The sequence below is a fragment of the Hibiscus syriacus genome, unplaced genomic scaffold (assembly GCF_006381635.1).
Source record: "Hibiscus syriacus cultivar Baekdansim isolate YM2019G1 unplaced genomic scaffold, ASM638163v2 tig00110809_pilon, whole genome shotgun sequence".
In the NCBI taxonomy this organism is placed as follows: Eukaryota; Viridiplantae; Streptophyta; class Magnoliopsida; order Malvales; family Malvaceae; genus Hibiscus; species Hibiscus syriacus.
Genome location: NW_024062869.1, coordinates 121,364 through 147,545, shown reverse-complemented (window position 1 = coordinate 147,545; position 26,182 = coordinate 121,364). Strand labels below are relative to the sequence as shown.

The 26,182-nt window shown below is 37.8% G+C and overlaps 1 protein-coding gene across 1 annotated transcript; it reads left to right on the top strand.

The window, feature by feature from the left end:
* Positions 1-21: 21 nt before the first annotated feature.
* LOC120141448 (DNA mismatch repair protein MLH1-like) lies at positions 22-25,717 on the top strand. Its single transcript, XM_039156311.1, has 16 exons — positions 22-347; positions 500-672; positions 770-842; positions 1,630-1,764; positions 1,871-2,081; positions 3,518-3,666; positions 4,685-4,786; positions 14,296-14,365; positions 14,503-14,638; positions 14,932-15,026; positions 15,108-15,216; positions 22,936-23,101; positions 23,838-23,999; positions 24,168-24,342; positions 25,018-25,181; positions 25,647-25,717. Exons 1-16 carry the CDS (start codon positions 120-122, stop codon positions 25,689-25,691), a joined length of 2,193 nt encoding a protein of 730 aa, XP_039012242.1. The 5' UTR covers positions 22-119; the 3' UTR covers positions 25,692-25,717.
* Positions 25,718-26,182: the final 465 nt, after the last annotated feature.

Here is a 26,182-nt window from a genome sequence, read left to right as displayed (position 1 = left end):
ACTAATTTGGAGACCCGGCCCAATTGGATTGGACCTATAGACGGATAACCCGCCACCCCTACATCATAGCAGTGTGAGTGAGTCAGAACCAGCCATAGCAACAAGCTTCGCCATCGCCCATGGAAATTGAACCGACCGAAGAAGTTAAAGAGTCACCCAGGATCCACCGCCTGCACGAGTCTGTGGTCAACCGAATCGCTGCCGGAGAGGTTATCCAGCGCCCTGTCTCTGCCGTCAAAGAGCTGGTCGAGAATAGTTTAGACGCTTCCTCCACTTCTATAAGCGTCGCCGTGAAGGATGGTGGTCTTAAACTCATTCAAGTCTCCGACGATGGACATGGCATTCGAGTAATAAACTTATTTTATTTTATTTTCCCTTTTATTAATTTACAATTTTCATCTATATTTCATTTCTTTTTTCCTTTTTCTTTTCAAATGGAAAAATAAAAAAAAAAGAGAGAATTGTTCATTGTTGAATTTAATTAATGTTCCGTTCATAGTTCGAGGACTTGCCCATACTGTGCGAGAGGCATACCACATCTAAGTTGTCTAAATACGAGGATTTGCAATCTATAAAGTCGATGGGGTTTAGAGGAGAGGCGTTGGCCAGCATGACATATGTGGGTCACGTTACCGTCACCACCATTAACCCGGGCCAATTACATGGATACAGGTTATTGGACCTCCTCTCGTCTACCAAATGTTTGAATTCTTCTTCTTCTTCTTCATTGTATTAACCGTTCTTTAACGTTGAATTTATGGTTGTGCAGGGTGTCTTATAAAGATGGCGTGATGGAGCATGAACCCAAGGCATGTGCTGCTGTCAAAGGAACCCAAATAAAGGTATCACCTACGTATTCTTTGTCTTTATGTTGATTTATTGTACATTTCATTTAATTAAGTTTCTATGTAACTTAGAAACTATGATTCATTATTTTTTTATAACAAAGATTACTTTATGTTTTGCATACAATTTTTTTTTTCTTTTCCTAGCAGAGGAATACATGAGCCAATGGGAATTCCAAGTAGTCTAAGCTCATAGTGATTTTATATATGTTCTTGTTCTGAGTGTTTGCTACATCTTTTTTCAGCTTGAATTTGAATTGATTAAGTAACTTAGCCTTATTTGAGTTCCTAAAAATATTGGAAAGGTGATCTATTCTAGCTCATAATTTTCAGAAAGTTGATTTATTCACTCAGACTTGCTTTTAACATAACATTCACTGAAAAATTTTGATGTATGGTTTCTACTCTATTTCAAATAACTTGCGTATAAGCATCATCCACCGAAAAATGCAGTAATTAAAACTACTCTAGCTGAAAAGATGGAAAAAAGTTTTAACATTATGATATTTGTTCATGAGTTGTAGCTTTAAAATCAAGCTTTCTTCACCAGCAATTTGCATGCTCAGTTGACAAGCTACTTCTGACTTCTATAATTGTGAGTATAAAACATTTGGAGCACCCTTTTGTTGAACTTGGCTCATTTGTTAGATAAGCTCAACTTTTTGTGTTTTAATAGAAGAGGTCATTTTTGGTTTGTCCTGGGTAGCTTGTATTTTGGTAAGGACTTATTTCCTGTTAGCTATTTTACATATTTGATGTATTTCATTTTGGTTGTGTATTTCAGATTGAGAATTTGTTCTATAACATGATTGCTAGGAGGAAGACACTGCAAAATTCTGCAGACGATTATACTAAAATTGTAGACTTGCTATGCCGCTTTGCCATTCATCATATAGATGTTAGCTTTTCTTGTAGAAAGGTAAGCCTCTCCACGGGTAATACTACCTTTATAATTGTTAATTGTGTCATTGACATATCTGATTCTTGTATAGTATGAATTTGTAAAGCCTTAACCTGTATGTCAGCATGGAGCAGCTAGAGTAGATGTTCATTCAGTTGCAACACCATCAAGGCTTAATGCTATCAAATCTGTTTATGGGCTCTCGGTTGCTCAGAACCTGATAAAAATTGAAGCTGCAGATAATGATACTTCTAGTTCTGTCTTTGAGATGGATGGCTTTATCTCCAACTCAAACTATGTTGCAAAGAAAACCACAATGGTACTTTTTATTAATGGTATGTTTTGACTCTTCCAAAGTTGAGACTATATGTCTAGATGTTCTACTTTTATTTGATTAGCTTCTATATTATCTGGATGTGAGAAAAAATCTGAATCCAGGAAACAGAAAAATTAGCTGACCCTATTCCCATATGTAATGGGGTGAGGGGAAGTAAGGTAGTAGGCTGCCCCCAATGCCAGGTTGAGAGCAGCTTCCGTGGAGAATCCAGTAAACAGAGTTGGTGAATAATGGATAACATTTATACAAAGAGTAGAAACAGAATCATGTAGAAATATCTAACAATGACCGAAAAACACTCTCAAACCTAACATTTAAGAAATACTGTTTGGAGATGGAACAATTCTTTTACGTGAAGATCAAAATTAACTCCTGAAAATACCCTAAAGAAAATGAAATAAATTAAAATAAACAAGTTATATGTTGATCTAAAGGCCTTGATCAATTTATTCTCCTTGTTGGTCAAAATTTTCCTTTGACGAGGAACGAGCTTCAGCTGCTTGGTATTTTCCTGTTGTATTAACTCTTTTTTTGAGTGAATTCGACTCTAATAAAATTACATTGCACGTAACTTTTGTAAATATTACATCTATGTTTTATTGGTTTTTCAATTGTTGATAACATAAATCCTATTGATACCCAAAATGAGCAAGTAGCTATCCTTTAGGGAATGAGTAGGTGTTTCTCGAAGAGGTGAAAGGAGGGGAAGAGGGGTATTTACACTCTTAATGTTTCCTTCCCTTCCTGGAACGTTTGAATCAAATGAGGGCCATATGATCTGTGTAATCTCTTGCATTAGCTGCTTTTTCATTTATGAATGACGATAATCCATCCATTTTTTATCTAAAAATTTCATGCTGCCTCGGTTTCTGATCTTTCATACTTAGAATGCTAGGCCAAAACCTCGAGCATCATCTATTAATCTCTTTCAGTACTTCCTAATCAACCCCCAAATGATAAATGATTGAATAATTTTAATTGAGAACTAAGAAATATTCATAACCTGGTCTTGTGAGCCAGTTTGATGTTTCGAGAACAAAATTCTAGATAATTCAGCTCCATTTGGCATGTCTGAAATTTGTCTTTTTTTTAAAATTTACGTGCATAATAAATTTTTAGAGTCCGTAGACTTTTTTTTTTAAATTTCCCCTTTTCCTTTTCGGTTGCTCATTGCGGCATATGGTTTGGGAAGTCATTATAGTTCCCCCACTTTGTGCTGCAAATACTTTTCTAGCTGTTGGCTGACCAAAATCTAATTACCTATATTTAATTGGCCTTGAAAGTTACGAACATTTAAATCTACCTAATTCCTACATTGTACTAATCTTATGGCTTTTGTACTACAGGTTTTTGTTAATGATGCACAGGTGGTATGTAGGTTCTCATTTGATCTTTTATCTCACATTCCTCTTTTTTCTTTGTCAATTACCTCAGATAGATTGGTCGAATGCACTGTTTTAAAGAGAGCTATTGAAGTTGTTTATGTTGCTACCTTACCAAAAGCATCAAAACCTTTCATTTATATGTCAGTCATATTGCCACCTGAGCATGTTGATGTGAACGTGCACCCAACAAAGAGAGAGGTACATATGGAGGATCTCTCTCTGTTTCTTCACTGCACTTTTAACTAACTTAGAGGTGAAGTATTATGAATAAGATGGGCAACAATGAACGAAATTGTCCACATATGAATCTCACAATGGTATAACCGAATAGAGAGGTACATATGGAGGATTTCATTCTATGTCTTCACTGCACGTTTAACTAACTTAGAGGTGAAGCATTATGAATAAGATGACAGCAGTGAACGAAATCATCCACTTATGAATCTCTTAATGGTATAACCAAAAAGCTGATGGAAAATCTATCATGCATTTGGAAACAATGTCCAAACAAGTAACTAAACCATAGAAAAAAGTAAAGGGATTAAACTGTATAGTCATATACTTAATAAAGCAATGATAGCTTTCTTTGTGTTCATTTTCTTGATACATGAGTATGCAACAAATATAAGCAAATGGTTGCGTTGTGACTTGTGCATCTCGAGAAGACTCAATCAAATGCCTGAATCTGTTTTCTTTAGCATGAGAAACATTATAACTTATTTCTTTTCTAAAATAAGATGGAAATGGTGATATTAAAGCAGGTGCTCCAAGTTTGAACTCCCTCACCTCCCCCCCCTCGCGCCCCAAGCAAGCGCTGCACACACACACACTCCATCTTCCTCCCTAAGAAAAACAATATTGCTTCCAAAACCTAGTAGAAAGTTTTATATGCTAAAGAGTTGAGGAAAGGAACCAAGAGAACATACACTAAAGTAATAGCCTTTGTTGGAATGGTTGATACATGAGTCCTTATTGTTGCTAATTTATAGTCTCTACTTTGCGTGAGTTCTTGTTAAATCAGCTCTTACAAAATGTTTACTTCCTATGCTTGTCATCTCTGTTGCAGAGCCATTTGTGGAGAACTAAGGAAAGAAAGTGAGAGAGAGTTCTTTTAGAATAGCGGATTACCAGCCCTTTTTTCATCTCGGCAGTGCATTTTTCTGTTTTTCATATACCTCACTTTTTTTTTGGTTTTCATGCACACGTTGTTGTGCAGGTAAGCCTTCTAAACCAAGAAGTCATTGTTGAAAAGATTCAGTCTATGGTTGAATCAATTTTGAGGAAATCAAATGAGTCAAGGACATTTCAAGAACAACAGGTAAATGTTTCCCTATCTATATTTTTTTTTAGAGTACCTCTCTATACTAAGGTGCAGTATCTGAGCTTTCCACACCTAGGAAATCTTAGATCGTATACCTGCCTTAAAAGCATAATGATGTATAAAAAATCAGTTCTCTCGTTTTCTTAACCTATCATGAAAAGTTTGAGAATGTTGTAACTGATATGTTCATGTTGATAGCGGATTTACTGTACATGTCTTTGTGCTGTGATAATATGGTCTTGTATCATCTATATATTTGTAGTTTACCGAGAAAACTAGGAAATATAGAAGAGATAATTCTTCTTGATTGCATAATAATTCTGGTGAGTACAAGCCTATTTATATACAATTTATGGAGTAAGTTTCCTACTAGAACTTTACTACCTTATAGTATTTTATTCTAATACAATATGCTAATAATTAGGATTAGAATTAGTAAACTACTAGGTAAGCCTATACAATTGTACAACTCACACTCCCCTTCAAGCTGGGGAGTAAATGTTGAAAAGACACAGCTTGGATACGATCTCATCAAAGGTGGTTTTTGGAAGCGCCTTGGTGAGGATATCTGCCTATTGGTTTTTGGTAGGAACATAGTTGAGTTTTACTAGTCCAATATTAGCCTTTGATACTATTCTTTATTTATTGGACTTCCCAATTCTTTCTCTTCTTAGTTTAAGATTTGCTTCCATGGGAGTTTTGGCTGGCTTGCATCCCTTCATTATTATTGATCACTATTCCTTCTTTGGACCTTGCAACCTCCATGCCTAAGAAATATCGCAAATTTCCCAAGTCTTTCGTCTCAAATTCCCTTGCTAGTAGCTTCTTCAATCTTTCTATCTCCATAGAGTAATCACCAGTTATGATGATATCATCTACAAAATAGCCTTCTTCTTGTTTGAAGTTGTTTTGACGAACAAGGTATGATTCGACTGACTTTGCTCTTGGAGATTGTTCGAGTCCATATAAAGACTTTGGTAGTCGACATGCTTTTCTTGTGCTACTCTTCTCACCTGATGGGATTCACGTATACACTTCCTCCTCTGAGTTGCCGTTTAAAAAAGGCATTCTTGATGTCTAGTTGATGAAGCACCCAATACTCATTGACTGCCAACGATAGTAGTAACCTCATCGTGTTCAATTTTGCCACATGAGCAAACGTCTCTTGATAGTCAACTCCCTGGGACTAAGTAAACCCTTTTGCCACTAGTCTTGCTTTGTATCATTCGGTACTGCCATCCACCTTGTATTTCATTGTAAACACCCATTTACAATCGACATGTTTCTTGTCTTTTGGGAGATCAACTATGGCCCATGTATTGTTTTTGAGTGCGATTAGCTCTTCCTCTACTGCCTTTCTCCACTTAGGATCCTTCAATGCTTCTTCCACTCTATTTGGAATGATAACACTATATACATTGGCTGTAAAATTCTTGAAACAAGGCATTAGGTTCCCATATCCAACAAATATGTTAATCGGATGATTTGTGCATCTCCTAACTCCTTTCTTCTGAGCAATCGACAAATCACTGTTATCAATCTAGGCATTTCATTCATTAGAGGGAAAACAATTTCCTTCTTCATCTCTCAAGGGATTCGGACTTTGTTCCGGTCCATGAGAGTTTTCATGTTGTATGAGAGATTTAGGTTGAGGTTTATAAGTAGGTTCAGGCACATATTTGTCTTCTTTTGTAAAAAAGCAATATGGTATTTTCGGTTTGAGGTGAAGGCTGGTTTGTTGTTGATGGTAGGTCTAGGTGGGATGGACTTGATAAATTTGTTGGTTTTGGTGGGTTCGACGATACTGGTTGGTCTAGAAAAGGCGTGGTTGTTAGGTCCAAGGATGGTTGGTTCGGTGGTGTGGCAGGTTGGTTCAAATGTGGTTGATTCATTGGTCAGTTCACATAAGATGGCTGATGAAACTAAAATTTACTTTGTGACTCCCCCTGAATTATAATTTTATGGAAGAAAGGAGTTTTCTCAAAGAAGGTGTCATCCATTGTGACAAAAAATTTCTTAGTTTGAGGACAATAACATCAAAAACCTATTTGAGTGGAAGAGTAACCAAGAAACACACACCGAAATGCTCGAGGATTTAACTTGGATCAAGAAGGAACATTGTTATCTACAAAGACAGTACAACCAAAGACTTGAAGTGGTAAAGAGGAAGCCATAGGTTTAAGGTTGGGAAAAAAATTGAAGGAATACCTCTTGTGGACACTGAAATCTCAAGGGTTTGATGGGTAGATGATTAATCAAGTATGTGGTAGTTAAAAGAGCATCCCCAAAAAGAACGAGGAACGTTTGTAGAGAACAAGAGAGATTGAATGACCTTTAGAATATGTATGTTTCAGTTATCTCATTTTGTTGAGGAGAGTTAACACACGAAGTGATATGAACAATCCCTTTTTCCTTAAAGAAAGAACCCAAAAACTTGGTAAAATACTCACTGTCATTGTCAGAATGAAATATTTGGATTGAACTATGAAATTGATTTTCAACCATCTTATGAAACCTTTTAAAGATATCACTAGCCTCGAACTTTGTTTCCATGATGTATGTCCAAGTGGTTCCAGTGTGATCATCGATGAAAGATATAAACCACCAGAATCCATTTATTGTTTCTACTCGAGATGGTCCTCAAATGTCATTGAATCATTGCAAATGGTTTGGATGATTTGTATGGCGAAGGTGGATAAATGTTTTTTGTTTGTATTGCTAGAGGACAAGTATCACATGAAAAGGTTTTTGAATTTTTGTTGATGAATAAATGGGGAAACATCTTTGCAAGATGAAAGAAACTCAGGTGTCCTATGCGAAAATGTAATAACATAATATTGGCGGAGGTATCTAACAAGGAGGATTGTGATGCAAGACTGGAAGGGATATGTTGTGTGATAGTTACCGGAAGTAGGTAAAGGCCCTCACAAAGCTTAGCACTTCCAATCACCTTCCCTGACCTCGAATCCTGAAATTCACACACATCAGAGTCAAATATCGTAGTACAGCTTAAATCGAGAGATAACTTGCTAATGGAAATAAGATTGCAAGCAAGATTTGGAACATAAAGAACATGTGATAGTATAATGTTCGGATTAATCCGAACGGACCCATTTCCGACAACATGCGAAAGAGAACTATCTGCTGTTCGAATATGAGAGATAGACGAGTCCCTATTGGAGGATTGAAAGAGCCGAAGATCACCTATTATATGATCACTTGCACCAAAATCCACAATCCACATAGGAGTATTGGATTTGTGAGCCAAAGTAGCAAAAGAGATGCTACCTGCAAGAGAGGAGGATGTCGGTGCAGAAGGATGTAATTGGCCAAAGAGCTTTTGCAATTCTTCTATTTGTTTCGTAGTAAACGCACTTCCCTACAATAAAGTAGTCAAAGCACAATTTCTTTGAGCATCACACTGTTGATGTTGCTTGGAAGATTTCCCATCAATCAGTTTGCCGTGTAGTTTCCAACAAGTATCCCTCACATGGCCAACCTTCTTACAATAATCACACAATGGTTGCCCCTTCTTAGGGCGAGAATTGTTTTGGGATTGAGTGATGTAATTGTCACCATTCAATAGGTGACGGGTTATAGATGCAGAGGAATTCTCGACAAGAACCAGATGAGGCGAGGGAGAGAGAACCTCTGAGATGTCATCTGATGAATTAGCGGCAGTCATGGTTGATGTCAGCTGGATTGAGTCGCGAATCGAGAGCTAGGGCGAGAACTACGTTTGATCGAATCCTAAAAAATAGTCGCTACAAACAGTGACAGAGGGCATCGGATTGCCGCGAACGATCAATGAGTGCCACTGCAAGCGACGACTGGAGAAGCAGACCAGTGAATGCTGTGGCGAGGAGGGCTAACAATCGGCGACGGAAGCAAACTGTTGAGGATCGACGCCAGCAACTGATACTATGTTGTTTACCTAGAAAACTAGGAAATATAGAAGAGATAGTTCTTCTTGATTGCATAATAAATCTGGTGAGTACAAGCCTATTTATATACAATTTATTAAAGACGAAAAAAACTTGTTCCGAATAAATCATGTTTATTTCTGCTGAATATGGCTGACTTAAATAGAGTTTACAATGTAACAACTTTACATAAAAAGATGCATAAAATTAGCAACAGAATAAAAATGATTCTATCTAATTAAAAATGATCCTATCTAATAACTAATAGAATAAAAATTGATTCTATCTAATTAAAACTGATCCTATCTAATATTTAATTTAGATATTCTCGACACCCCCCTCAAGCTGGAGAATAGATATCGATCATTCCCAGCTTGGACAGAAATCCTTCGAACATCGTAGTAAACAGTCCCTTGGTGAGAACATCGGCGAGCTGCTCTGATGATGGAACAAACGGTATGCAGATATCGCCATTTTCCAGCCTCTCCTTGTTGAAATGTCGATCTATTTCGACATGTTTGGTCCTGTCATGCTGTACAGGATTCTGAGCAAATACTGATTGCCGATTTGTTGTCGCAATACAACTTCATCGGTTTATCTCTTTCAACCTTCAGCTCCTCCAAGATCCTCCTAAGCCATAACAACTCACATACTCCTTGCGCCATGGCTCTGAACTCGGCCTCCGCACTGCTTCTAGAGACAACTGGTTGCTTCTTGCTCCTCCAAGTAACTAAGTTGCCCCAGACAAAGGAGCAATAACCGGTAGTAGATCTTCTGTCTGTAGAACTTCCGCCCCAATCAGCATCAGTGAAGATCTCCACTCTACGACTTCCATTCTTCGAAAACATGATTCCTTTACCATGACTCCCTTTCAAGTAATGAAGAATCCGGTAAACAGCCTTGGAGTGTTTTTCTGAGGGACAATGCATAAACTGACTAACCAAGCTCACAGCAAATGCAATATCTGGTCTCGTATGAGCCAAATAAATCAGTTTCCCCACCAGCTTCTGATACCGATTCTTGTCCACAGGCTCAGCACCATATTCTTTTTCGAGTTTTTGATTCGGATCAATAGGAGTCGCCACTGGTTTACATCCGAGTAATCCGGTCTCTTTCAAGATATCGAGGACATATTTCCTTTGCGAGATAATTATACCTTTTGAGGATCTAGCCACCTCCATTCCAAGGAAATATTTGAGTTGTCCTAGATCCTTGACTTCAAACTGGTTGGATAAGAAGTTCTTCAACGACTCCAACTCTACTGTGTCATCTCCTGTCATAACAATGTCATCTACATACACAATTAAAATAGCAATTTTACCATTATTGTGTTTGTAGAACATAGTATGATCAGACTGGGCCTGAGTGTAACCATGTTGTTTCACAGCTCTCGTGAATCTCTCGAACCAGGCTCTCGGAGATTGTTTCAATCCATAAATGGATTTCTTTAGCTTGCAGACCCTGCCATCCTTCTTCAATTCATCAAAGCCTGGAGGAACTTCCATAAACACCTCTTCCTCTAGCTCACCGTTTAGGAACGCATTCTTCACATCAAACTGTCTGAGAGTCCAATCTAGATTGGCGGCTAGTGAGAGTAGGACACGTACGGTGTTTAGTTTGGCCACAGGTGCGAAGGTCTCCTCGTAGTCAAGGCCGTATGTCTGAGTGAAGCCTCGTGCTACGAGTCTTGCCTTGTATCTCTCGACCGAGCCATCTGCATGGTATTTGATGGTGAACACCCACTTGCTGCCTACAGATCGTTTCCCCTCAGGTAAAGGAGTTAGATCCCACGTGTCATTCTTCTTCAGGGCCTTTAACTCCTCAAAAACTGCCTCTCTCCATCTCGGAACTTCTAGAGCTTCATGTATCGACTTAGGTAGTGCATCATCCATAATCCTGGTGGAAAAAGCTTTGAAATCTGGAGAGAGTTTATTATAAGATAAGAAATTGGATATTGGATGTTTTGTGGTACATGATCTAACACCTTTGCGCAAGGCTATGGGTTCAAAGAATTCTATAGAAGGCTCTAAATTTGGAGAAGAAAATAGGAGAAAGAGAAGTCGTACCTTGGACCATAGTCGAGTCCGATGGTTGGCATACCTTGGGGGCCGGTGGAACATTACTTGGTCGAGTCATCCATCTAGAATAAACACGAAGTTCAGTAGGTGGTTCCAAGTTGGTTTCTACCTGAGTCTCACGAGGTTGTGAATTTATAGGTTGTGAAATCCTAGGATTAGTTACGGAAATATGAATTGGTTCCACTGAGCTATTTACAACCGATTTTGGCAAGGATGTTTGTTCCCAAAAACTCATTTCAGAGTCATTCTCCCCCCGAAAGAGAGTTTTTGTCAAAAAAAGGTTGTTTTTCAAAAAACGTGACATCCATACTCACATAATACTTCCCAGATTTAGGATCAAAGCATTTATACCCTTTTTGTGTTGGTGAAAAACCTAGAAATATGCATTTATGTGCTCGGGGATCGAGTTTTCCTCTATTTTGGCCGTGTATATGAACAAATGCAATGCAACCAAAAATTTTAGGTGTTAAATCAGTGAAAGATCTATTTTCAGGAAACATTCTTTAGAGCTTGCAAAGGAGTAATATAATTAAGAACTCTTGTAGGCATTCGATTTATCAAATAAGACGCTGTTAAGAGTGCTTCATTCCAAAAACGATTAGGAACATTCATAGCAAACAGTAAAGCCCTAGTCACCTCTAATAAATGCCTATTTTTTCTTTCAGCAACTCCATTTTGTTGGGGAGTATCAACGCAAGAACTGTGATAAATAATTCCTTTTTGTTTCAAAAAAATCACCTAAGATTGCATTAAAATATTCTCGACCATTATCGGTTCTAAGAACTTGAATATTTGCTTGAAACTGAGTATTGATCAGTGAGTGAAAATTTTTGAAAACAGTTGCTGCCTCGGATTTTTCTTTTAGTAAATAAATCCACGCGACTCTAGTGTGATCATCAATGAATGTGATGAACCATCTAGATCCTGAGGTTGTTTTTACTCGTGAAGGGCCCCAAATATCACTATGCACAAGAGAAAAAGGTTTTGATGGCATATACTTTAAAGATGGATAAACAGATCTATGATGTTTTGCCAATTCACAAGCTTCACAATGAAAAGAAAAACCATCCTTTTTTTTGAAAAGATTTGGAAACAAATATTTCAAGTAATTAAAACTAGGATGGCCTAACCTATAATGCCACAACATTATTTCATTCTCACAAGACAATGTAGTAAAGCATCTCGGTTTCTGAACTTGTTTATCTGAAGGATTGTCCGTGACCAAGTGATAGAGTCCATCAACCTCCTTAGCATTGCCAATCATCTTCCCCGAACAAGGGTCCTGAAATTCAAATCCAGCAAATGTTATTGTAGTAATGCATTTGCAATCATGAATAATACGATTAACAGAGATGAGATTGCAAGAGAGCTTTGGGACATGTAGGACATTTAGTAATGTGAGAGATGGAGAAATAATGATAGAGCCTTTTCCAGCTATAGAGGTTAGGGAGCCATCAGCAATTTTTACCTTCAAATTACCAGATAAAGGAAAATAAGATGAGAATATGGAGGAATTACCGGTCATGTGATCTGTTGCCCCTGAATCTATGATCCAAGGGCTTGATTTAGAACCGGCTATGAAAGCTGTAGGATATGTACCTTTCTGGGCTAATGATGAAGAGGCAATATAAGATGATGGGTTAGGAGTGTTGGATATGGAATGAGAACTCATTAGTTGATACAATTGCTCTAGCTGTTCTTTGCTGAAGGCAGACAGTTCTGAGGCAGGTTTCGGCTCTTCAGAAGCATCTTCAGATGAGGCATTGAATCCTTTTGCATTACGAGAATTTCGATTGGCTGAAAAATTCTCGGCTGGCTTCCCGTGTAGCTTCCAACACTTGGCTTTAGTGTGTCCCGGCTTGTTGCAGTGCTCGCAGATTGACCGATCTCTGTCGTTCCGACGATCGTTGCGACGTGGTGGCTGACCCGAGAACAAGGCAGAAGACTCGGTGAGATTTGGTGAGTGGCCTCCAAGCATGACTGTCCGCCGGCTCTCCTCTCGTCTGACTTCGGAGAAGACTTCTCTTGTGCTTGGTAGTGGTTCACGACCAAGAATGCGCCCTCTGACTTCATCCAATTCCTTGTTAAGGCCGACAAGGAATTCGAAGACGCGTTCTTTTTCCACCATCTTCTGGAATAGAGCCCTGTCCTTAGCACAACTCCATTCGTAGTCGCTGAACATGTCAATTTCTTGCCACAAGGTCTTGAGTTCAGTGTAGTATTGAGTGACAGTTTTTTCTCCTTGTTTTAGCCTCCATAACCGAGTTTTTAGTTCAAACCATTGTCCTGCGTTCCCGAGATCAGAATAGGTCTCGTTCACAGCATTCCAAATGTCATGAGCAGTAGGTAGGAAGAGATAAGTTCTCCCTACACTCGGATCCATGGAATTTATGAGCCAAGACATAATCATCGAGTTTTCTGCCTCCCATCTTTCAGATTCTTCATCTTCTTCGGCAGGTTTCGTAGTGGTACCCGAGAGATAGCCGAATTTTCCACGGCCACGAATTAACAGTTTCACAGATTGTGACCACTGTAAGAAATTATTTCCATTCAACTTGTGAGAAGTGATGAATATGTTTTGGAAGGATTCAGTGTTTAGGGTGATTGAAGGTGAGCGAGTAGAACTCATAGAGTCGATACCAGAGGTATCATCGTAGGGTTTGGCCATTTTGGCTCTGACACCATAAAGACGAAAAAAACTTGTTCCGAATAAATCGTGTTTATTTCTGCTGAATATGGCTGACTTAAATAGAGTTTACAATGTAACAACTTTACATAAAAAGATGCATAAAATTAGCAACAGAATAAAAATAATTCTATCTAATTAAAAATGATCCTATCTAATAACTAATAGAATAAAAAACTGATTCTATATAATTAAAAATGATCCTATCTAATAACTAATAGAATAAAAACTGATTCTATCTAATTAAAACTGATCCTATCTAATATTTAATTTAGATATTCTCGACATTTATGGATAAGTTTCCTACTAGAACTAGATTACCATTTAGTATTTTATTCTAATACAATATGCTAATAATTAGGATTAGAATTAGAATTAATCTAAACTACTAGGTAAGCCTATACAATTACAGTTGTACAACTCACAATACTTTCCGTACCTATTTTGAAGCATGGTGAGCTGGATATTTCTGCTGCTTTCAAACACATTTTGTATATCTAAAAGTTTTTATCTGTATTCTTATTTTCTACCTTTTTTTATCCTTCTTTTCTTTGAGAATTGTAAAGATTTTGAGGTAAACTCAGCAAAACATGTTTCTCTCATTGGGGGACACGGGGGGAGGGTTAATTTCTTTTTGTATTCCCCTTATTTAATAATATCCAAGTCCATGGTCATTAAAATTGTCAAATCTAAGTTTTTTTTTCCTGTGTAGGTCATTGTTCTTGTCTACACGTTAGTCAAGTGTTGATTTTCTTTATGGAAATGTAATGACCGACTTTTTTTTCCTTTTTTCCATCTTGTGTCTATTGCGTATGACAGGCAGTTGAAGCCTCTCCATCTGTTCCTCCTATTACAAAAAATGATTTATATCCAAGTCCCTCACCCTCTGGTAATGTTATAGGAAACTGGTTTCTTGTAATTGTAGCATGCAGTTGGATTTCAGCGCTGAACATTTATGTTCGATAATATTTATTCCCTTATAAAAATGGCTGTCCCTTATTCCCTTATGTGTATTTTAATTCTCAGGATCAAAATCACAGAAAGTTCCAGTGCACAAAATAGTGAGAACAGATTCATCAGATCCAGCTGGACGGTTGCATGCCTACTTATATAATAATACCCAGAAACACCTTGAGAAAGATTCTATGTTGACAGCTGTGAGGTAGGACCTGTAGTTCATGCTTATAGAGGTGTAAATTTTTCTTTCTTTTCTGATTGCTGGACTGTAACTTATCTGAGAGAGATGGCAGATCATGTTCTCCTTGTACCTAGCCTCTGTTTTACCATCCATTTTCTATGATGTTTTTTCCTGACCAAAATGTTTAGTTAATCTGTTTCACAGCCACTCAGAGAAAGTTTTTCTTTCATTTTTTTAAATCATTTCCCAGCATTTGTAGAGGTTTCTACATAAAATAAATTACTTTGATAAATTGATCTGTCTAATATCCCATACAGGTCATCTGTTAGACAAAGAAGGAACCTGAAGGGAACAGCATATCTTACTAGCATTCAGGAGCTTATTAATGAGATTGATAGCAAGTGTCACTCTGGTAATTCCACAGTAATTGTTATGCAGGAAAACTAGATTGGGTGGACTTATCCTGTAGTTCTTACCAAAATATACTATGCAGGTCTGCTGGACATTGTAAGAGAATGCACATATGTTGGAATGGCAGATGATGTGTTTGCATTGCTTCAGCACAATACTCAGCTAATTCTTGCTAATGTGGTGAACTTAAGGTAATATTTCCACAAATTCATGAAATCTTAAATGTTTTTTTATCATGTGCTTATGCGTATGTCTTCCTTGTGGAACTGTAGGGTAAAACTTTTGCTTTACTTATTATTATTTGATAGTATTGTGAATAAAGCTGGGATAAAAATCAGCTCATCAGATTAGTTGACATTAAGGCAACCAAATTGAATTTAAAACAGAACTCATGAAAGAACCCAGCATCAATACAGTTAAAGTAAAAGCAATAATTAGATAACTGACTGGCTTTTTTACACTGTCAACAAGTCTTCACCAGTTGAAAATTCACTTTTTTCTAGAAGCCTTTGACTTCTAGGACTGTTAAACAAATTGTGTATCGAAACTTACAAAACCATACCATCAACGAAATAAGAAAATCTCATGAGATAGAATTGGAACTAAAGATGAGTGAGAGAGATAGGAACGTAGAGAGAGAAAAATTGAAAGGAAAGTTTTCTTCCGGGAGTGTTTGGTCGGCGTTCATCGATAATCTAAGTAGAAGAGTGTCTCGACGATAGTTAAGGGAGTTGTTCTCAACTCAGGGCCCGGTAGTCAGAGTGTTCATTCCTAAAGAAACAAGGAATCCGAAATACAAATTCTCCACTTTCGCCTTTGTTCATTTTGGTAACGAGGAAAGTCTAAAACGGGCTATTTACAAGCTGAATGGTTCATTGATGGATGGTCGGAGAATTACAGTTGGTGTTGCACGATTCAAGGATGCTCGTATGAGGTCAGCAGGGCAGAATAGTTCACTGGAGATGACTTTAAAGCAGGTCTCAGTTGATACTTCAAGGTCAAAAGAGAAAGTTGATATTAATAGGAGTTTTAGGGATGAAAGATCTTACAAGGATGCCTTATTGTCTAATAGATTGAAGAGTAATGTATCAGACCAAAGGGAAATGGCATGTGAATGTTTCAACAGAAGGAAAGGCATAAAAAATATGTGGGAAATGCATATTCCTTCAGAGAGCACCAGTTGGGTGAAGAGGTCATTAACAGGGATTGTTAAACATTCTTTTGAGTTAGAATTAGTCCAGAAGTCTCTAGTTAATGAAGGTCTTGAAGTTCAGATTGCCAGATGGGGTTACGTTTGGAATTCATGTGTTGTAACCTTTAAGTCGGATGAGGAAATGTTGGATGCATGGTCGACGAAAAAAGATGAATTACTTTTTTGGTTCGATAGGTTGGCACCTTTATTGAATGATGATGGCATTCCAATGGCTTTTTGCCTTATAGAACTATCTGGGGTTCCACTATTATGCTGGCAAAACACCTTCTTGGAACGTTTAGCAGGGAGGTGGGGAATGGTGGAAGATATCCATGAAGATACAAAAAACAGAGAAGACCTCTCCACGGCGAAGATTTTGATCAGGGTGGCGAGCCCATATGATGTCCCTGAGGTGTTAACACTTGGAGCTTATGGAAGATCTTATACAATGAAGATTAAGCGAGGTTCGGTGCTTGAGTATAATTCAGATTTTTCTAGCAAAGCGTCGGTGGGAGGTTCCCATGAATTTCAAATTGGTGAGAAGTTTGCTGGAGAGGAAGCTAACAGAGGAGTGTGTCAGAAAGTATGGAAAGTGCTGAACATTCAGAAGAACACAGCAGACAAAAGGTAGACTTATGGTTTGACAAAGGAGCTTTCATGGGTTTGGTTGGAGCAGGTGGGGAAAATCATATCCCAATGCTTAACAGAGATGGGAAAAGCATTAATTGTGAGGTGTCAGACTGCCAAGACCTTGGGAGAAACAATTTAGGTGATTATGCCGGTTTGGGATGCAGAGTTTTTAATTTTTCGGCTGATGGGTCTGAAGCCCAGTCAGTTGAAAGTAGACAGCCTGGTTCTACAGATTTTAAAATAATTCCAGCTGGGCCAGTTATTAAATTGGATAGTTTTGGGAGAATGGACCAGAACCAATTTATTGTTCAATCTGTCAACATGGAGGAAGCAAATAATGGAGGTATACCTCAGTCCAGTTTGATGCTGCACAGTGGGGAAGGAGTGTTAACAGCAGCAACTAAGATGATTGACTCTAATGCACATGCTGGAAAAATGATTTCTAGGGGAAGATCGCTTCATCAATCTAATTCATCTTTAACTACTAGGAGTGAGCCGTTGGAAAGGAGAAGAACGGTTAGCTATAAAAGGGTGTATTCGAGATCAAGGGAGAGAAGACATTGGCCATTAACTGCAGAAGAGGAAGCCTTAGACAAGCTAAAGGGTAAGGACTTGGTGCTAAATTCAGTTCTGCCAGTCAGTCCAGTAGCAGATTTTAATATGGATGGTTGTGTGGAGTCTACTGAGGAGAGGCATGTTGCTAATAGCAGTTTGGGTAATACGTGTGAACGGTGGTTTTCAGGAGGTGATGATTCTGATTTCAATTCCACTGCATTGATTCGAAGAGCCAAAAGGTTGTTGATAAGGGAGGCATTGGATCAGGCAAGCATTTCAACAGTTTCTTCTCCAGCTTTTTCAATTCTATTTGAGGAAGCCTTAGCTACTTGGGAAGTCAGTAAGCTTCTGGGGGTGTCTTTTAAGGAAGGGAAGTCATCTTTTTTGGAAAAAATTATTAAGTTGGAGGATGATTTGAGGCTGGTTTGAGCTTCGATTTTCTTGGCAGGTCTGGTTTTTTTTTATTTTTGTGATGATTAACCAATTAGCAATTATTTTATGGAACGTTCGGGGTTTGGGAAGAAAGGAAAAACAAAGATCTGTTCAAAATTTAGTTCTAAAGAAACGCCATATTTTTCTTTTGCTTCAAGAAACGAAAATGGAGAAGATTCAGAGGCAATTTTTGAGGAGGAGTGGCTTGAATACCCTTCAAGGGTTTTCAGAATCTCCAGCAGTGGGTTCTTCTGGAGGTTTATTGAGTTGTTGGGATGAGGGCATGTTTGAAGTGGAAAATCATGTTATAAACAGAAGGTTCATTGCTACGTTTGGGAAATTTCGAACTTCACAACTTAGGTGTGGTTTTATCAATGTTTATGGTCCTTCTGTTGAAGAAGAAAAAGCTTGCTTTTTCGAAGAGTTAGCTGGTTTTATTTGTGGTCAGAGTATTCCTCTTTGTGTGGGAGGTGATTTTAATGTGTATCTTTCAGAAGAGGAGAAGATTGGAAGAGCCCAAAACAGAAATTCAATTAGAATTTTCAGTCATTTTATCCAACAGACAGGTTTAATTGATTTACCTCTGCATGGGGGTAGGTTCACATATCAGGATATACCCACCTTTGTTAGATTGGACATGTTCCTTGTTGATGTCCGTTTCTTGGAAGCCTTTCTTGAGACTATACAGTATTTGTTACCTAAGGCTATATCAGATCACAATGCCATTTTTCTTGAGAATGGTGGAGTTAGTTGGGGTAAAAAACCATTCAGGTTATTTAGTTATTTGATGGATGAAGAAGGTTTTCAGAATTTAGTTGGCTCTGTTGTACAAAACTGCAAGAGTAAACACAACAGAGCTGGAATTTTTTCTATCTTGAAATCTACCAAATTGGCGATCAAGGAATGGGCAGGGAATAGAGATCAATACCCAGCTGTAGAAATTGCAGAATTAGAAAGGAATATCCACTTAGTAGAGGAAAATTTCCAGCAAATGCACGACTATAATGGCTGTGAAAAAGCTGCAGAATTGAGGAATATGAGAACAAAATTATGGAAGCTTTATAAAATTAAAGAACAGATTTGGTTTCAAAAATCGAGATCAAAATGGGTGCAAGCAGGGGATCGTAATACAAGATTTTTCCATGCATGTGCTTCAGTCAGGAGAAAGAGGAATTTTTTGAGTGTTCTAAATATCAGTGGTGAGGTTATTAAAGATCTAGCTATCATCAAAGCTACTGTTAAGGACCATTTTTTTGGAATCTATAATTCTAAGTCTACCTTGGAAGTTGAAGATTTGAAGCTGAATTTTTCCAGAATTTATGGGGAGCAAAGTGTGTTTTTGGAAAGAGAATTTACAGAGGAAGAAATTTGGGAAACTCTTCAATCGTGTGATAGTAACAAAGCTCCCGGACCGGATGGATTAAATATGGGCTTTTTCAAGAGATTTTGGTCTATTCTAAAGGTAGATATTCTGAAATTTTTTCATAATTTCTATAAGGGGAAAGATTGGGAACATGGAGTCAATCATACTTTCATTACTCTTATTCCCAAGGTGTCTAATATTGGTGGATTAGATGATTTTAGACCCATAAGCCTTGTAGGAGGGTTGTACAAGATCCTTTCTAAATGTTTTTCAAGGAGATTAAGGAATTGTATTACTGGCTTGATCAGCCCAACGCAGTTTGCATTTATTCCAGGTTGTCAAATACTGGATTGCTCTCTTATAGCTAATGAGGGAGTTGACTTTTGGAGGAAGAAAGGGCTTAAAGGATGTGTGTTTAAAGTGGACTTCAGAAAGGCCTATGATACTGTGGATTGGTCCATTCTTTTTACTGTTATGGAGAAAATGGGATTTGGCTTCAAATGGAGGAGTTGGATCAGACAATGTGTAACAACAACCTCAATTTCAGTTTTGATTAATGGGATCCCTTCTCAGGAATTCCCTATGGCAAGGGGTCTCCGTCAAGGCTGTTCTCTATCTCCAATGCTTTTCAACTTGGTTGGGGAACTTCTAAACTTACTACTTTCAAAAGCAGTATCTGAGGGACTGTTTTCTGGACTGCAATTTGGAAGAAATGAGACAGCTTTTAATTTATCTCATCTGCAATTTGCAGATGACTTAATTGTTTTCTGTGGAGCTTCGAAGAATCAGATTTTAAATGTTAAGAGGTTCCTAAGAGTGTTTGAACTGATTTCTGGCCTTCAATTGAATTTGAAGAAAAGCATATTATTTGATGTTAATACGGCTGCGGAGGAGGTTGAGGAGTGGGCCTCGTCTATTGGTTGTGCAGTTGGGAATTTTCCCTCTGAATATCTAGGTTTGCCTCTCGGTGCATCTAGGAATTCTTCCTCTCTTTGGGATCCGGTGGTTTTACAATTTAACAAGAAGCTTGCAGGTTGGAAATCGAACACTCTTTCATTGGCAGGGAGGTTAGTCTTGATTAAATCGGTTCTCTGTTCACTTCCAACCTACTATTTATCTCTGTTTAAAATTCCTTCCTCGGTTAATTCCAAACTCAATTCCATAATGTCTAAATTCCTATGGGGAGGTGGAACGGATAAAAACAAGATTCATTGGGCCAGCTGGTCCAATGTGTGCAAATCTAAGGAGGAGGGAGGTTTGGGAGTGTTGAATATTATTAATATGAACAGAGCTCTACTGGGGAAATGGTCTTGGAGGTTTGCTAATGAAAGGAATGTTGTTTGGAGGAGGTTGATATGTTCAAAATACAATCTGGATCCCTACTCTTTACTGTTCAATAGCAAGATACCAGCTCAATCCTCTTGGATTTGGAGTTCAGTGGTTAATTCTCATTTTAAAGAAGACTCATTTGGCTCAAAATTTCGAAGTATGTGCAGAATTCAAGTTGGTTGTGGTCAGTTTATCCATTTTTGGCAGGACAAATGGGCAATGGACTGCCCTCTTAAGGTCTCTTTCCCAAGGTTGTTTGCTCTCTCTTCAAATCAGAGTGGTAAATTGATTGATTTCGGCGAGTTTAGTTCTTTAGGCTGGATTTGGAATATTCGATTGAGGAGGAATTTGGCTGATTGGGAATTTGAACAGTGGACTAATCTGATGACAATCATTTCTAATTTTTTCTTGCCTAAAGATGCCAGTGATGCTCTGATCTGGAAAGGGAAAGGGGATGGTGTTTATTCTGTTAATTCATGTCTGAAGATTTGTTCCTCGGTTTCTCAGGCGAACTCTTTTTGGAAGAAAATTTTGTGGAAAGGATTGGTGCCACCAAGGATTGAGACTTTTATGTGGCAGGTGGTCCTTCAAAAACTACCAGTGAGGACTGAACTGGCTAAAAGAGGGGTTTCGGATATTGTAGATCTTTCATGTCCTTTATGTAATTTGGTGGACGAATCCTCTTCTCATTTATTTCTCTCTTGTTTTGTCGTGTGGTCTTTGTGGAATAAATTTTTGCAGTATTGGAGTATCAGTTCGGTCTTTCATGGAAATGTGCAAAACTTTCTTCTAGCTTGGGAAGATCTAAATTCCGGTTCTACTATTTGGAACTTTATTTCGGCTGTTGTTATGTGAACTGTTTGGAAAGTTAGAAATGACATCGTCTTCGAAAGAGGGAAGTTGGATCAAACTAATTTATTTTTCTTAGCTAGAGTAAGGCTTGCATCTTGGTTCATAGCTAAGTTTGCAGATTCGGTCATTTCTTTGGATTCCCTTATCAGTGACCCTTCCCTTGGGGATTCATGTTTCCCTCCAAACAAATCAATTGTCTCTACCATCCCGTGGTCCCTCCCTCCTAAGGGCTTTGTCAAATTGAATGTGGATGCAGCTACTAGTTCTGACTGGAAGAGCAGTGGAATTGTAGGTATTCTAAGAGATGAAGAAGGTCTACTTTTAGGTTCTTTTAAGACGGCTTCTGGTCCGGGTCCACCTATTCTGATGGAGTTAAAGGCTGTTAAGGAGGGTTTAAATTTCTTTCACTCAGTGAGAGGAGGTATTAAGGGTCGGTTGATTATAGAATCAGATTGTAAAATGGTAGTGGATTGGATTAAGGATGGATCTTGTTGTCCTGTTTTCTATGCCTCCATTGTTAGGGAGGTAGCTGTTAAACTCAAAGAAGTCGAGGGAGTTATTAGATGGGTGGCTAGGACAGCCAATATTGAGGCTGATGGGTTGGCTAAGTCTGGTATTGGTTAATTTTACTTTGTTGTTGGGATATTTTATTTTGGGTTTTTAGGTTGTTTGTAAGGGTTTTATCTTATTATTGTAAATCTTATGTATCTTTATTAATAAAGTTTAAGGCACTCTTTTCCCCCTTCCTCTGATTTAGGAATTCAATATGAGTTCCTTAAATCATGAAGGGGGTTTTTTAACGAGGCCTCAATTCCTATCAAAAAAAAAATCACTTTTTTCTGTATTTCAATAGGTTTTACCACTAAATTAAATTTGTTGATCTACCAATACAATTCCTTTGTGACTTTGTCTCAAGTTGCAAAAGGGAAAAATGTTACAGTTTAAAAGATCAATAAACTAAACAATGGGAAGATCTCGATGTAGCATTTAGACATATAAGTATGGCTTTAACTTATGCACATCATTCATACACGAGCTTCAGGTATGAAGCTCCTTTTATCAGCTGTTAGTACGTGCCATGAAGTCCTGTAACCTTGTAAAATAAAACTAACACAATTTATCATGTATGTACAAAGCTCCTGGGGTGTGTTTTCTACTTTTGTCAAAGTGTTTTCTCTAACGTTTTATTCACCTCTCTTTTAATTTAAAAAAGCGAATAAATTAACCATAAATAAAAATAATACCTTCTAAAATGGTAAGTCACATTTTTTGTTTTGTTTTGGCTGACTAACATGTGCCATTATGTGATAATATTTATTTGTTTTGATGGCAAAGACCAATATCTTTACAAGATTGATTTTTTCTATTGAAAGTTTGGTCAAAGTTGGACTGATAGTATAATCAATGCATTCATAAAGAACTGTGTAGTAGTGTAAGAGATAATAAACATTGAAACCTTGTATACTTGAGTTTAAATTCATGCATTGCTTCCGTTCACTAAGTTCTCCCTGAAAGCAGATATTTATTATTTTCAAATTTCCTTGTCTTCATTTGCAGCAAAGAACTTATGTATCAGCAAGCTCTTCGCCGGTTTGCTCATTTTAATGCTATACAACTAAGTGAACCAGCTCCTTTGCATGAATTAATTATGTTGGCACTGAAGGAGGAGGACTTGGACCTAGAAAGCAATGAAAATGATGACCTCAAAGAGAAGATTGCAGAAGTAACATCCTTTCTGTTGGCCATAATGCTAATAATACATACATGCATACATGTATATATATGGAAGGGTCTTAATATAAACATGATAGTATTCCTTTCATCCAAAGTAGAGGTGGCAACTGGGTCGTTGGGCTTGGTTAGGATTGGGCCATTCAGCTTTCGGCCTTTTTTAGGAGGTTCAAGCCTTTACAGATGTGGACCAAACCCGGGTTCAAGGAATAGATCATTTTTGGGTTTTCTGAAAGGCGTATCATTGTAGAATGCTTTTTAGTCTAGTTTGAGTTTGTCTTTCGGTCAGTTTTTTGGTCTAGTTTGGTATGAACAGTCAAGGTTTGATCCATTTTGGACGGAATTCGATTTATTTTGCCACCTCTAGATTAAAGGTCTGTAAAATTGCTGAGAAGGTACAGTTCCCCATATGTCCCTGTTTGTTTAACAATTTTGTGAATCCTCACCCTTAGCATAGAAGCGAAAGGTTCTAGCAAAATGAAAATTGGAAAAAGGTGAAAATGCTGTATGACATAATTTCTTTGCTTTGCTCTTGCTTTTCTTTTCTTTTCTTTTTACCTCTAATAAATTGGTGCATCTGGTCCTCATTTGTCATATATGTATTAGTTGGTTTCATGGAACTTTAGAAACTTACTTTTGAGTACATAATAGGTAAGTATTACTGCTTCGTTGTATGTGCCTTTCTACCACCTATCTTGCACTTATAGAAAACATTTGATTTTATGTAGATGAACACACAGCTGCTTAAGCAAAAGGCTGAGATGCTAGAGGAGTATTTCTGCATTTTTATTGATTCAGATGGGAACTTATCAAGACTGCCAGTTCTACTTGACCAGTACACTCCAGAAATGGACCATGTACCTGAATTTGTGCTATGTTTGGGCAACGATGTATGTAGCACTGCTCTAGAGCTTGTCTCATCTACTGCAGGAGTTGTGCTTTTATTGGTTGTGGTAGTCGATACTATTTGCATATAAGTGTCAGAAACTTTATACATGCAAAAGTTGCATCTTAAATACTTGGTTCTATAAACGTGATTTCTCCTATTTATATTGTAGGTTGATTGGGAAGAAGAAAAGACTTGCTTCCAATCACTTGCGGCTGCTCTTGGGAATTTTTATGCTATGCATCCGCCTCTGTTGCCAAATCCATCAGGCAAAGGATTGGAATTTTACAGAAAGAGGAAACATGGGAAGAGTCCTCAAGATGGAGAAAATTCTTCTTCTCACGTGGGTATGTGTGAATCTCATTGTGGTTGTTTCTCTCAAGGATAGGGCCATTTCTGCCAGACTAGAAGAAAGCATGCAAATGTGATATTGGCCTCTGTTATTAAAATCGCAGTTTTAGAAATGTACTTCAAACCAATTTTACTTGGAATTGGGTGTGAGTCTCAGATATAGGTTCGTGACACATAAAAGTATGGTTAGAATTTTTAAAGTTTTTCCATGTATTTGGAGGATCCTTGGAAGTCGTTCCCATATCGTGTGGAAGACATGAGTGCCGGACGTGGGTACTTAAAGAAAAATGAATAGTTTGATTAACATAGCTGCTGAGTACCATAATGCCCATCTTTAAGATACAACAAATATAGTTACAGGTAGTATGCAGTAGAGATAGAATATCACAAATAAAGACGGACGATTTCTAAAATTTAGACTCATCATGTCCTTAATGTAACAGTGCCTGGCATTTCTTTGACCCCTTAAATTTGTGGTGTGTTGCTTATTTTGTCGAAATTAATATACAACATTGACATCAAAATGACATAATCCGGTTGGATACATCTCCTTGTTTGACATTTGATTTTAGTTCATAAAACATAGCATATTTACAATCCATGGGGCATAATGCTCATATTCTTCTGGAGGACGCTGCTTAATGACCAGCCTTGTTCTTTGGTGTTCACAGGTGGTGCTATTGCAGTAGAGGACGAATTTGAGCATGAACTACTATCAGAGGCTGAGACTGCTTGGGCCCAGCGTGAATGGTCAATCCAACATGTCTTGTTTCCATCCATGAGACTATTTCTAAAACCTCCGAATCCAATGGCTGCTAATGGAACATTTGTCAGGGTAAGCAGATTATACTCTTAACAAGTTCTACTATAGGTGAATTCGTTTATTATGGCTCTCCATCCATGGGGTTCACTGAAGTTCTAACTGCTATGAGGTCCCTTGGGATTTTTAAATCCGTATCCGCGTCAACAAAAGTTCTCACTCTTTTTTATGCAAGTATGGAAGCCCGTTGGTTACATGATGGAGAATAACCTCGTATTATAGGCGTTGAAGGGCTAGGCCACTCGCTTATGCGCAACTTAGGCCAGGATTGAACATAATATTTTAGGCCTAAGCTAGTCTAGAGAACATTATTAAAATAATAGATCTTCATTTTTAGGTCAGTCCCTGTATATATATATTTGTATCATGTAGACCCACCCTCCTTTCCAATACTCTCAAGGATCTAATATTCAAATAGTTAAGTACACGCTATGACGCTAATTAGTAATGCTCACCCCTCTTTTTTATTTGTATTTTCAGGTAGCTTCACTGGAGAAGCTCTACAAGATTTTCGAGCGGTGCTGATCAAAGAGATTACCTTCAGAAGGTTTCAAATATGTGGTAAATGTGATATACAGTGCTCTAGGATCAGAACTGGTTGTCAAACATTGCATGAAGGGGCTATCGGTAGTGTTATATGTCATCTTAAAAATTGTCTGCTCCAATCCAAAACAACAACACACACTCATTTCCTTGAGCCAATTACCATTTTATAGTTTTGTGAATTCTGTTATTTGCATGTAGATGATGGGCTTAGAAAGGACTGAAGGCTAGAGTTGTTGACATTGGGGCAAAAGGAGTTAATAGCTTTGTTGACCTTTAGGGATGGCTCCTGCCCCGAGAAGCTGTTGTATTTTGGAAAACAATTAATAACTTTGTTGACCTGTAGGGATAGATGGAGACTTTTTGTGGACTTCCAGATTGTTTTCCGAACTTGCATTTTCTTACATCAATTTGATGCATTTGAACTTTATGAAGATAGGATCTCGACTGAAAGAGAGGAGTTTTAACTACAA

Coding starts and splice junctions, on each gene's coding strand:
- LOC120141448 (XM_039156311.1), top strand. CDS start 120: ATGGAAATTGAACCGACCGAAGAAGTTAAAGAGTCACCCAGGATCCAC. Junction 673..769: donor GGCCAATTACATGGATACAG/GTTATTGGACCT, acceptor ATGGTTGTGCAG/GGTGTCTTATAAAGATGGCG. Junction 14,366..14,502: donor TCCAAGTCCCTCACCCTCTG/GTAATGTTATAG, acceptor TTTAATTCTCAG/GATCAAAATCACAGAAAGTT.